Source organism: Squalius cephalus (genome assembly GCF_949319135.1).
Source record: "Squalius cephalus genome assembly, chromosome: 7".
NCBI lineage: Eukaryota > Metazoa > Chordata > Actinopteri > Cypriniformes > Leuciscidae > Squalius > Squalius cephalus.
This window is the reverse complement of record NC_137128.1, coordinates 39,405,311-39,419,554: the sequence shown is the minus strand read 5'-3', so window position 1 is coordinate 39,419,554 and position 14,244 is coordinate 39,405,311. Positions and strand designations below refer to the sequence as shown.

General features: G+C 37.1%; 1 protein-coding gene across 4 annotated transcripts in view; it reads right to left on the bottom strand.

Moving 5' to 3' along the window:
• The window catches only part of gpc5c (glypican 5c), a 123,833-nt gene that overhangs the window by 26,974 nt on the left and 82,615 nt on the right, over positions 1-14,244 (bottom strand). For 2 of the 4 annotated variants that reach the window (XM_079875462.1, XM_079875463.1), the window contains 2 exons: positions 10,482-10,507; positions 594-723 (listed from right to left, as the gene is read on the bottom strand). In XM_079875462.1, the coding sequence (XP_079731588.1) occupies positions 594-723; positions 10,482-10,507 (156 nt within the window). The remainder of the gene's footprint in view (positions 1-593; positions 724-10,481; positions 10,508-14,244) is intronic. The other 2 variants (XM_079875465.1, XM_079875464.1) reach the window with 1 other exon arrangement.

Genomic DNA, 14,244 nt, shown 5'->3' with positions numbered 1-14,244 from the left:
CAGTGTCACAAGATCCTTCAGAAATCATTCTAATATGCTGAATTGCTGCTCAAGAAACTTCTTATTATAATCAATGTTGAAAACAGTCGTGCTGCTTAATATTTTTGTGGAAACTGTGATAAAAAAAAAATAAAAAAAAATCAGGATATCTTGATTAGAAACGTCAAAAAAAGCATTTATTTGAAAATTACATTGAAAACATTATAAATATATTTGGTGTCACTTTTTAAGCTTTTAGCAATTTAGTGTGTCCTTGCTGAATAAATCAGTTAATTACTTTAAAAAAAAATCCTACAGACCCCAAACTTTTGTGTACCAGCCAAACCAAAACATAAGTTGTTTCCTCAAACAGTCTCATTAGAGGTACAAGCAACCCTTCAGAACATAGTGCCAGCATTCATTCTAAAACTGGGATAGCTAACAGTAGGCCCATAAGTTATCCTTTTCTCCCAACCAGAATGATTAACTCTCTAAACCAGCGTCTAGCAGACAAACAGCTTCACGAGAAAGACCTTGTCAGATAGACCAGCACTGAACTAGCACAAACCAGCCATGGAAGCCCTGATGAGGGTGAGCTTTTGTTGTTAACTCACGGGGAGATGCCACAGACTCTCCGGAACCTTCACAACCGTCCTCATCATCACATTCGCCACTGCTCTCCCCACTGCCCGTGTCGTCCCAGGATTCCCTGTGCCCCACACCTGGCATGACCTCTTGGATCTCCTAAAAGGAAAAAGAAAAACACATCACATAAGTATTTATCAGTATAAAACGTATGTGCAGTACATATAGAACGAGGTCTGATACATCCAAACAAATCTGAACAAATTACAATAACGTGTGAGAACAAACAGACGATGATAATTTGCAGTTATAGTCAATTTTTTTCTTGAAATTAACACTTTTATTCTGCACGGATGCATTTATATTGATCAAAAGTAAGTAAATTATAATATTACAAAATATTTCAGATAAATTCTGTTTTTTAAATTGCTTTCAGCAAAGAATCCTGAAAAAAAATGTATCACGGTTTCCAAAAAATCTTAATGAGAACAACTGTTTTCAACGTTGATAATAAATATTACTTGAGCAGTAAATCACTATATTAGAATGATTTCTGAAGGATCATGTGACACTGAAGACTGGACTTGCTGAAAATTCAGCTTTGCCATCACAGGAATAAATTGCATGACAAAATATATTAAAATAGAAACCAGTTATTTTAAATTGATTTTGCTGTATTTTTGATAAATAAATGCAGCCTTGGTGACCATAAGAGACACACATTATAAAATCTTACCGACCTCAAACTTTTGAACAGTAGAGTATGTAGTAATAAATGAAAATTTGGACAGGTTTTGCGACTACATGCCCAAAAAAAACCATGGTAATGCCATAGTACTTTCTGTCTCAAGTGCAGTTTTGATGACGGAAATTGAAATATTGAGCACAATTAAATGACAGCTGGTAGTACTAACTCAACAGCGAAGCTAGTGTATAAGCTAGGTTAACCAAAAACTATGTTAAAAATATAGCTAGGTTAACCGACAGGTCTGACCCAGGCACATCTGCGAACACAGAGTGTTTGGCATTTCTAAATCAAGCCCTGGACACCTCAAGCACTGGTTTAGGGCCAGAGATGCTCCATGGGATGGGTGAAACTGGTTTATTATAGCACAAGCAAAGATATGTTTAACCTACACACACAAACTGTACATACAGTGGAGTCCAAAAGTCTGGGATTTATCATTTCAACCTGGAAATAAACAAAGTTTTTCATTTTTCACTCAACTTTTCATTCGAATTATATAAAAAAATACATCATAGAGGCAATTTCACAAGTGGTCTCAGACTTTTGGACCCCATAGGCCTACATCCAGTAAAATCCATTTCACTGCCATATTAATCCTTCCACTGACATTTCACTTTAGATATTCCTTCTCGTTCAGTAAAAGATTCTGACTATAGTAAAGTACATCATTTGATTTTAATCTTTCACTACCTGCAGAGGACTAAATGTCACAACATACTTGCTATATACAATTCCTTGAAAGTCACTTTGCACAGAATTGCCCACTGGGGAAATAAATGTCAATGTAAAGGTCAAACTCACATGACCCTTTAACTTTTGAGTCAGCACTATCAGGAGCGGGCAGGCTGCACACGCTCACAGTGACCTTTCACCCCCTGCCCAGGGCTTACGAGTCAGCTAGAGACATGAAGCTATAGATAAATATAGCAGGTTGGCCAGGAGTTAGACACACAGATAAATATATAGACGATATTAATGGACAGAAATGACAACGGCTCCACACACATGACTCAACCCTTACTGCTGGGATTTCTAACTTTGTCCTGACAAAGCACATGGATGCCTTTCAGTCATGTGCAGATTGACGCAAACACAGATGATGACATGTAACCTCAACTGGTGCTCTGGAGAAAGTGTTTCAAACACTGCAAATGCACCCACATACACACACTCAAACCTTTTTTTTGTTTGTTTCTTATTAATGACCTCTTATGGAAGCGCTGATGTAATAATATGCAAAATTATTAATATGACATAGGCTATATAGGAAAGAATTTGGTCACACTTTAGATTAGGGTCATTAACTAACTATTAACTACGAATTTTGCCTCAATAAACTCCTAATTACTGCTTATTAATAGTTAGTATAGTTGTTAAGTTTAGGTATTGGATAGGATTAAGGGATGTAGAATATGGTCATGCAGAATAAGGCATTAATATGTGCTTTATAGGTGCTTGTAAACAGCCAATATCATAGTAATATGCATGATAATAAGCAACTAGTTAATAGTTAGAATTGGACCCTAAACTAAAGCGTTACCAAGAATTTTATTTGAGAGATTCTGTGTACAACCTTTGAAATCAACAACAAAACATACATGATTTTTTTTTTAATCTATAAGTTTGATATTTTATGCTCACCAAGTATGATTATATGGTTACTGGGAGTCATTTGCATTTACCAACCACTTTTTTTTTCCACTACTGTCCGTGCCATTATTAGAAAAGCCATTTGAGCCTTTTGTGGGTCATGACCCACCAGTTGAGAACCACCAATCTAGAAATTGAGCGTACAACTTGCAGGTAAAATCCTTCTCACAATGCTTCCTCTTAAGAACTCCCGGTCATGATGGCAAATGCTTTTCAGCATCCTGATGCCAAATCTATTCCTGTCTGCTAATCTATTTTATTGGTTGGTACATAGTACTTCTGCATTGAGAACATGCCCTGCCACACTATCAATAGACAAACACACACTCGCTCAGCCCGGTACAGACACACACCTCCTCACCCCTAGCATAATGAAAGATATAATGGAAACATATCATGGAAAACAGGATTTTCTTTGAGCTAAGGAAATAATAGAGTTGGATGTACTATATACAGACATACTCTAACACACTGTTTTCCAGCCTACCTGATTTTAAGGGAACTGATTATGATTTCACACAATCAAGAAGTGTGTGACACAGAACTATAGGCAATTATACTGTGTTTCCAAGCTGAGTGACAGAACAACTTTTGTTAACCAAAGATAGAAGAATGAGTGGCTGTTCTTCTTTATCTTTTGGAGAATCCTGAACAGAAAGTCCCCAAACAAATTCTCAATACAAACTATTTCTTTAAAAAAAAAAAAAAAAAAAAAATCAGACTATTAAACCCATGGCTAATTACCAAAGAAAATGCTGTTTCTCAAACAACTAAGAATTGATTCAATTAAAGGCACAGAACAGATTTAAAGTGCACAATGATATTTGTATTGAAATCATTATAATCACCCCTGATATAATACTATAGTATTTGTTGTAGAAATGCAGATACAGAGTTCCTAGTAAATATGAAAAGGTATGTAATTCAATGTTTTAATAATAAACAAACTATTCAGAGATGCAAGGTGCTCAATTCTGTCTAATTCAACTTTATTTACACCTATATGCTTTGATTCATGTAAAGCAAAACTTTGCCTGTTCTACTCAAGTTTGTGTGATTCAATCAAGAACTATGAGCTATAAGCAACCGTATGACCGCCCATATTACTCTTCAAATAACATGAACAAGTATGTGCTTGCCAATCATAACAGAGGTCATTTACATAAAGAAGTTATAAAGACAGAAGAGGGTAGAAATTTGTCATTCAAAACTAAAATCGAGTCTGTTTAGGGCAAGAAAACGTACAGCCTGAATAGAAGTGACCTTTTAAATGTTACTCTGACACAGTATAAACCAAATAAATGGAAATTTACAGGAATCAAACCTAAATGTTCAAAATGAATAACTAATCAAGTCTATATAAACATTTTACTTTCTGTACTCCATTAGGTCAAATAAAAGTCAACCACTGCTTATAAACAAGTCTCAGAAACGAGTATTTTTTTTATCAAAGCCCTTATAGACCAATTAACCTTGCAATCATGCAAAGTAGCCAAATGAATAATTGAATTACATATGCATGTGGTAATGGACTGGCTGGCAGTGTCGTGACTGAGTCAGCAAACCTGTGGAGATCTCAACCAATATGGACAGTCTCTAAAATGCATTAAATAGAAAGCACTCTGGACTCAGTTCTCGCTAAAGCTCTCTAATTAGACACACTGTAAAGAATTAATTAAAGAATGAAAGACTGCAGTGACCATGGTAACAGCTTATTAACTGTCTGAAGGCCTCTCTTTACTTACAATTATGTGAATGACAAAGCGACACATTATTGAAGCTAAAACTGCCAAGGTTGACAAGTTAGATTAATTAAATTCTGTATGTTCCAACATTGTTTTCAGAAACTGAAAGACAAGTAAAAATGATTTTTTATGGCAATCAACAATTAACTTTCTGAACCTGGAATATTCAAGATCAAGGTGATAAAGTTGATTCCTAGGGAACATTTGGAATTTAGATAACAGTTTTGGCCAACAAAGTTAATTGAAATTGTGCTTGTTAGACTAGGAGATCTAAATTATTACAGAACTAAAGATCAACCAAATTAGCTGCCCTTAGATTTACTGCCCTTTTTGAGTATGGCCACCCTGTTGAGTACAGAGGAAACTGAGAAAGTCACATCTCAGGCTCTATACTCAATAAGGCAGATATCATAATGGGAGTTCAATGTGTAACTAAAATCATCGCCTGTGTGTGTCCCTCTCTTCCTGTTCGCAAACGATCAGAGCCAAAATTCACATCCTAAGAGAACAACAATCACAGCTAGCCCTGCCATCTGCTCCAAGACGTTTCCAAAGTGAGATCGGACAGCCTCCAGGTTAAATATTGCAACGGGAACATTCCTGCAAAAGTCACTATTGATACAAGCATGTGAACATCTACACAAACATCTACATAAAACACTGCAAAATTGTATGAGTATGAAATAAAAAAATGTATGAGTGTTGTCTAATGAAAATATCTAAGCATCTTTAAAATAATTTTAAGCCTAAAACTCACAAAATCATTATGCTTCAATTATGAAAACAAAACGTAATTCTAAATATATATGGTACACTACCATTCAAAGGTCAAGGGTTGGTTTTATTTTTTGAAGTCTCTACGGAGCCCCTAAAGGGACAAAAAAAAAAACAAAAAAAAAAACAAGCAAACAAACCATCAACATAACGTATGCCAGTTCGCACAGTATTTTACTTTCAGTGTGGGCAGTGGGAAAAAAAAAAAGAAACAAAAAAAAAAAATCCTTGACGCTGGACGATGAAAAAAACACTAAATCTGATCCAACTGTTCAGACTTTCCAAATCTGATTTTAATCGGATTTCAAACCACATGCAGATGTGGTTTGCATCAAATCTCATGGGTTTTTTTCTGCTGTTCAGACTACAAAATCAGGAAAAAAATCTGATTTTTGCTGCCTGTCTGAACAAAGCCGATGTCAAAACATCTTGCTTTTCCAGCTTTTAAATGATAATATTTAATGTGTTAAAATAAGTAATCTGTAAGTTCAGAATGGTTTCGAGACTGGATGCATGAGGACGGAAATAAGGTCTCTCTTTTCCACTGTGGAATCGTCCAATAACAAATCAGGTACTTACTCCGTAAATGTTTTCAAAGCACTAACTCCTAAAAATATACAATAAACCACTCTAACCAGAAACCTTAAAAGACCTCAGAAGCTCTCTCACACACACACACACACAGGTCCAGTGGAATGTACAAGATTAAATTCCTTCCCATATGCACTAAAATTTCTATTCACCGCAAAGCCCAGGTTTCCAGAGTGACCGATCCTCTTGTAAGAGCAGGTCGAGGTGTGTGTGTGTGTGTGTGTGTGTGTGTGTGTGTGTGTAAGTGGCTAATAGTTCATGCTGGTTTGTTGAACAAACCCCAGCAGGGTTCAAGAAAACACATTCCAGGAGTTAATGACCAAAATGAGGGTAAAATATTACATATTTACCACACCCTGGCATCCAGTGAGGGAACGAGAGAGAGGGAGTGAAAAAGGAAGAGAGACAGACAGAAGGAGAGAGAGAGAGAAAGTGATCGGGTTTATAAATCTGTGTGAGAGCAGGACAATAGCTCACTAGAGAGCTGACAAACATGCGAGAAGACATTCTTAAGACATTAAAGGGCAACAGAGCAGCAGTGTGTGCATGTGTGAGGCCAAGATTTCTTTCTCACGACTCCCTGAAGAGGGTTTTTGCTGCTTAGCACACACACACACACACACACACACACACACACACACACACACAGTCCCACCCTCACACAGCCAGACTCCATCACCTCATGAGGACCAGTACAAGAGACTGCTGACAGAGAGATGGAAAGAGAAAGAGACAGACATAATAATGGAGAGACAGACAGATAGACAGACAAAGGTTACATAGACATAGAGAAACAGACAAGTAAGACAGGAAAGAAAGAAAGAAAGAAAGAAAGAAAGAAAGAAAGAAAGAAAGAAAGAAAGAAAGAAAGAAAGAAAGAACAAATGAAAAACAAGTGAAAGCGAAAGAAAGCAAGCAAGAAAGAAAGAGCAAAAGAAAGAGTTAGAGCAAGCAAGCGAAAGCAAGAGCGAGTGAGCCGAAAGAAAGAAAGAGCAAAAGAAAGAAAGAAAGAAAGAAAGAAAGAGAGATGAAAAAGAGAGCAAAATAACGAGCGAGTGAAAGAGTGAGCGAGTGAGCGAGTAAGCGAAAGAAAAAGCGAGCAAGAGTAAAAGCAAAAAAGAAAGAAGAGTGACAAACAGCAGTATGAAAGCCACAGAATGCCCTCTCTTTTCTCCCTGTCACGTCTCCAGCTCTCATGTTAGTGACATCCACTCCTGAAGGAAAAGGGATTTCACAGACATCAGAGCGCCTGGCGAACACGCTCACATTTTCCACGGATGCAAACTATGTGCTGTTTGTATGGAGCCATTAGGGAGTCATGATTTCACATGAAGCTTTGTGAAATATTGTCCATCAGACAGTAAAAGAACATGATAGAACACTGTCAGGAGCGGCCAGTGGGCCATCAGAGGCCTGTGAGAGCTGAACATCAGATTATCATCTGAGAATCACAGAAAATCAAGCTGTATGGAATAAACAAGGATAACGAGACAAAATGAGTAGTGCAGAGGAGATGAGGAAGAAAAGAGAAGAAACAAGAGAAGAGAAGAGATGCAGTGAGAGAATAAGAGATTAGATGCAGTGAGAAGAGAGGAGAAGAGATGCAGTGAGAGAATAAGAGAGGACATGCAGTGAGAAAAGATGAGATGCAGTGAGAGGAGAAGAGATGAGATGCAGTGAGAACATATGAGATGAAGTGAGAGGAGAAGAGGTTAGATGCAGTAAGAAGAGAGGAGAAGAGATGAGATGCAGTGAGAGGAGAGAAGATAAAACATGCATTAAGAAAAGATGAGATGCAGTGAGAAGAGAAGATATGCAGTGAGAAGAGAGGAGAGGAGAGGAGAAGAGATGAGATGCAGTGAGAGGAGAGAAGAGAAGACATGCATTAAGAAAAGATGAGATGCAGTGAGAAGAGAGGGGAAGAGATGAGATGCAGTGAGAAGAGAGGAGAAGAGATGAGATGCAGTGAGAAGAGAGGAGAAGAGATGAGATGCAGTGAGAAGAGAGGAGAAGAGATTAGATGCAGTGAGGAGAGGAGAAGATATGAGATGCAATGAGAAGAGAGGAGAAGAGATGAGATGCAATGAGAAGAGAGGAGAAGAGATGAGGTGCAGTGAGAAGAGAGGAGAAGAGAGGAGAAGAGATGAGGTGCAGTGAGAAGAGAGGAGAAGAGATGCAGTGAGAAGAGAGGAGAGGAGAAGAGATGAGGTGCAGTGAGAAGAGAGGAGAAGAGATGCAGTGAGAAGAGAGGAGAAGAGATGCAGTGAGAAGAGAGGAGAGGAGAAGAGATGAGGTGCAGTGAGAAGAGAGGAGAAGAGATGCAGTGAGAAGAGAGGAGAAGATATGAGATGCAGTGAGAAGAGAGGAGAAGAGATTAGATGCAATGAGAAGAGAGGAGAAGAGATGAGGTGCAGTGAGAAGAGAGGAGAAGAGATGCAGTGAGAAGAGAGGAGAGGAGAAGAGATGAGGTGCAGTGAGAAGAGAGGAGAAGAGATGAGATGCAGTGAGAAGAGAGGAGAAGAGATGCAGTGAGAAGAGAGGAGAGGAGAAGAGATGAGGTGCAGTGAGAAGAGAGGAGAAGAGATGAGGTGCAGTGAGAAGAGAGGAGAAGAGATGAGGTGCAGTGAGAAGAGAGGAGAAGAGATGCAGTGAGAAGAGAGGAGAGGAGAAGAGATGAGGTGCAGTGAGAAGAGAGGAGAAGAGATGAGATGCAGTGAGAAGAGAGGAGAAGAGATGCAGTGAGAAGAGAGGAGAGGAGAAGAGATGAGGTGCAGTGAGAAGAGAGGAGAAGAGATGAGGTGCAGTGAGAAGAGAGGAGAAGAGATGCAGTGAGAAGAGAGGAGAGGAGAAGAGATGAGGTGCAGTGAGAAGAGAGGAGAAGAGATGAGATGCAGTGAGAAGAGAGGAGAAGAGATGCAGTGAGAAGAGAGGAGAGGAGAAGAGATGAGGTGCAGTGAGAAGAGAGGAGAAGAGATGCAGTGAGAAGAGAGGAGAAGGGAAGACATGAGATGCAGTGACAGGAGAGGAGAAGGGAAGAGATGAGGAGAAGGGAAGACAGAGATGCAGTGAGAGGAGAAGACATGAAATGCAGTGAGAAGAGAAGAGAGGACATGCAGTGAGAAGAGCAGTGAGAGAATAAGAGATGAGATGCAGTGAGAAGAGAGGAGAAGAGATGAGATGCAGTTAGAAGAGAGAATACGAGATGAGATGCAGTGAGAAGAGAGGAGAAGAGATGAGATGCAGTGAGAAGAGAGGAGAAGAGATGAGATGAGATGCAGTGAGAGAATAAGAGATGAGATGCAGTGAGAAGAGAGGAGAAGAGATTAGATGCTGAGTTATAAAGTTTCATATAAAGTTTCATATAAAAACACAAATACACAATTTAAACAACAAATGCATTAATAACATCAAAAATGAATGAAAATAGCAATATAATAGTCAATATGAAATAAATAATAATTATTTTTAGATTAATATTAACTAATATTAATAAAGGCTGTAGAAGTATTGTTCATTAGCCAGTGCAACACTGATTCTTTTCTTCTTGGCCTTGTAACCCTTCCTAGATTGATGGGCAGCAACCATTGCTTCTCTAAGATCATCTAAAATGTCCTTACCTCCTTGGCAATACATTGTACTGCTCCAGACCAGCAAACTGACACAACTTCTGCTTTTCTAGAGTTGGTCACACTTGCTGATGATCAATAAATCAATGGCATTTGATTAGCAGTGCCTGACTGCTACTCACCCTCTTAAAAACTATGCAAGCAGGTAGGGTGTACTTAGTTTGTCACACATGGCTTCTCCACTTCGGCCTAGTTTTTGTTAAATCAACCATGAGGTGTAATATGGCATGTGTTGTTGTTCATCTGAGGATGTATTTACCTAAATTTAAGAACTGCCAAGGACCAGATGATTTTTTTTATTATGTCCTGCCTGATATATAAAAACATAGAATTCAAAAGGGTGTCCTTTCTTTTTCACAAGATATATACCGTATATATACAGTCAATATATATCATATATATATATTATCAATTATTTTTTGGGAATAAAAAAAAAACTAAAATAAATACATAACAAGAATAATACATTTTATATTATATTGATGATTAAATGTGATCCTTCTGTAAAGAATCTTGGTGTACAATTTTCTCATTAGCGTTTTGTCCAACAGGTTAACTAAGGGGCTCCCATTTATTTTATGCATTTACAAAAACAAACAAACAAACAAACAATTAATCAAATCAGATTTTAAAGCTATAAAACTTGAGGCAGTTTGTCTAAATAAACAGCATCCATGAATTCCACAATCATTTAAAATGCAAGAGAGAAAACAAGACAATTCCTCACAGACTAAATTAACAACATATTTACATTTATGTCTATTCATTCAGCAGAAGACTTACAAATGAGTTGACCAGGACAGCACAGGCTGGAACAGATGCGAAACATTCATTAGTTATTTAAGTGCTCTCAGATTCATAACACACACAGCTTGATGCTAAAGCAATAAGCCTAAAAGGCCATGCGTTAAAGTACCTTTACTACAGTTAAAGAGCGCTACTAGGCATGACACATCACAGCAACATTATTTTAGAAATCAGTCATTTGTTTTCCAAAACAAAGATCTAAACATATTAAAAGTACATATAGCGCAATACTTGTTTTGAGATCATTTAATTGTTTTATAACCACATTGACAAATAGGATATTATTTAATTTTGCTTAAATAAATGTATCTTAATGTCTACATATTTTTATTGAAAAATGAAAAAAAAAAAGCTTAAAATGTGGGGTTTTTTTCTGCAATAGTATTAAGCTAAAACTGAAATATTAATCACAGTAAACAATTCTACCACTAAGTACTTCATTAACCTAATTATATGCTGCTTACAAGCTACTCTCATTAATATGAATTCAACTAATGTGTAGTCACTGGTGTGCATATATCGGTTAAAGTGCAATGGCATTGAAAGTGGCTCATTTAATCCCTTTTTAATCTTCACTGGACTGTTGTTGATATTATGCCCACATTAAACTCAGATATGTTCATATATGTGATGCGCAGAAGACAGGCAGTAGTGAGTGTTGAGTGAGCTCTTTATAGAGCTGTAGATCTCTCTACCCACTTCAAACAGTGTGTTTTGTTCTCCCCGAGGCCTCAGACAAGAGACAAGCCTTTGATACGGAAAACGACTATGCTGGGGTCACACACACCTGATACCCTGCCCGTACAGAATGGACCGTTAAGAAAAATACAGATCAAGTGGTAAACCAGACTAACTGATCAACACATACATTTGACCCCAATCAGACAGATGACTGAAACAATCAACACTGCACACAGTGTGTGTGAGTGTAAGCCTTATATGTGATACGGATAGGATATTTAAAGGTGAGGATTTCAGCACCAGGTTGCAACAAATGAAAAAGAACGGTCAGAACAAAAAGAAAAATATATAAAAGGAGCCTAAATGAACAGTTTACCCAGAATAAAAATGACCATCATGTAGTCACCCCTCATGTTGTTACAAAACTTCTTCCTTTAAAAGAAGATGTAAGGCAATTCTGTTCTGTAAAATACATTGACACTTAATGCAATCAGATGCTGTCAAGCTCCAAAAATGAAAAAAAGGACCCAAGCACTATATTTGAAGTAATGAGTCAATATGATACTTACTCTAGAGAAAAACTCTCCCTGTTCCAAAGCTCCAACATGTGTAGTTTAAATTAGAATATGAAAATAATAATAAAATTGAACCTTCTGGGGTCTGAGGTGTTTTCTGGGCCCTGGGGGTGTTTCTGACATTTGTGCTTATTTCTGTTAATTATAGCACTGTATTCAGCACAAACTCTGCTACAATAATATGTGAGCAGCATGTATGTAAAAGTTTGTATTTTTGAGAAAATTATTTTTATGTGTGGTTAGTGAATTTTTTAGTGAATCTAAGTCACTGAAATAAGGCCATAAAACCTCAATATAACCTTGTACAGGGTCAGCAATAAACTTTTCCATTAGGCCTAAGGGGCAATATTTGCTCCCTGGAATTGATTTCCAGAGGCATTTTTTTTTAACCTTTGCCAGGGAAATGTTTATAATTACCTTATTAAATGTACAGTATCTGTGTTGTTGTTGTTTGTTTTTATGTCAAATACTTCAATTTAACCAAGCAATCACAATGCTATAGAGTCTAGACTGTTACCAATGGTGAAGCTGCAATATCATGACAAAAATCAGTAATGTTGATTCAATCGATATTGTAATAATAATGATTATTATATTATATATTATTAATGTTGATTAATAGAACATTTTTTTGTGGGGAAAAAGGATGCCATATTCTGGCAACAGACGAAACAAGCTAAGAATCGTTTATGAATTTGTTTATTGCTATTTATGGATAAGAAAATCAAGGCTTCACATTGGTTATTTCAGTAGCATGAAAAACAAAACGGTTATTCAAACTGGGAAGAAAGAGAGCAAAGAACACTGAAGCGGTCCATGACTAAGTCTAAGTTAAAAACTACCATTATAATCACTGAAGCTGTCTGCACTGCAAAATGAATCTCTTACTTGCATCTTTTCTGCACTTTGTTGTTTATGACGACAAGAGAATTCACAAATGCAGATTTAGAATTCAGTCAGTGAGCGCACGCACTGAACAACTCCTACGTTCTCTCTACGGTGACGAATCAAAGCTCTCTGATTGGACATTCAATTCATAAGCTCAACAGAAACGTGTGTGATTGGTTAATGCTCAACACTACAAACCTCACGTGAAAAGAAATATGATGCAACATAAGCAAATCTACTATATTTACAAATCTACATAAATCTATGGAGCCGCTAAAGGGACGTGGTGGTGGAAAAAGATTTGTGATGGGAGAATTTTTTTTTTCAAATCTTTGGCGATCTTTTTCAAATCATTGTTTTATTTCATTGTTTCATTGTTTTAAAAAAAAATAGCCTCTTGCTAAACTTCTCCTTTCATGTTCCATGGCAGAAAGTCAGTCATACAGGTTTGGAACAGCATGAGAGAGAGAAACTTCTAACAGAATTTTCATATTTGGGTGAACTATTCATTTAATTGATGTGGTAGCTCGAGAGCAAAATCCACACAAATGTACTGGCAGTCCAAACAGGATGGCTAATAAATGAGTTTTCTGTAATACAGTAAAGCAGACTTTCTGTACAGCAGGTGTTAGAGAACAGTAGTGCCGCAGGTCAACACTAGCCAATCCTGCTCTAAAAGTGAAAACCTCTTCTCCATATAGTCTACATTTACACTCATGGGTGTGATTACATGCTGTGTGTGTGTTGAAAAACACACAAACACACACCATAAGAACAGAGATGCTATTGAGTCTCCACACCCAAAAGCAGCTGCGCCGCTGGCCTGTCCTCCAGATTCCTTCAGGGATATTTACAGGGAATCAGACATATTTATTAAGCTTTAATGGGAGGGGCAAAACAAGAGATGTGAAGAATACGTCTCTAATAATGATTTCGAGCTGCACCAAAAACTAACCCTAGTGTGAAAAAAGCTTCCCTGACAGTTTTCTAGTAAGTGCCTATCAATGACAACCTCGAGATCACCTCAAGCCTCTTGACTGACACGTTATACTTTTATACACACATTAAGTCACTCTGATATGAGTGTGTGAGAGAGCCTACGGTATGTGTGTATGAGGCAGACTAAACCGTCTGACAGCGTGCTCTTATGCACTCCATTTTACTATCACTGAAGGTGATACAAGATACAAGAAGGTATGAATGAATGAACGAAAAAGAAAAAAGAAAGTGAGAAGGAAACTGCAACGGAAAGTATGAGCAGATTAAATAGTTAAAGAAAAAGAAATAAAGAAAGATAAAAAGAGTGAAAGAAAAAGCTAAAGAAAGATTGAAAAAAGACTGAAAGAAAAAGAAGAGCAAAAGAAAGAGCGAAATAAATAGAGAGCAAAAGAAATAAATAGCTAAATAAAATCATAAAGTAATATTAAATGAAAGAGCAAAATAAAAAGAAGAGCGACATAAATAGCTAAATAAAGTTAAATAATGAAAGAGCAAAAAAAGAAAGAGAGAAAATAGCAAAATAACTAGAGTGAATAGATAGGGCGAAAATAAACAAATCTACAGAAATAGAGTGAAAGAATGAAAGAAAAAGTGAA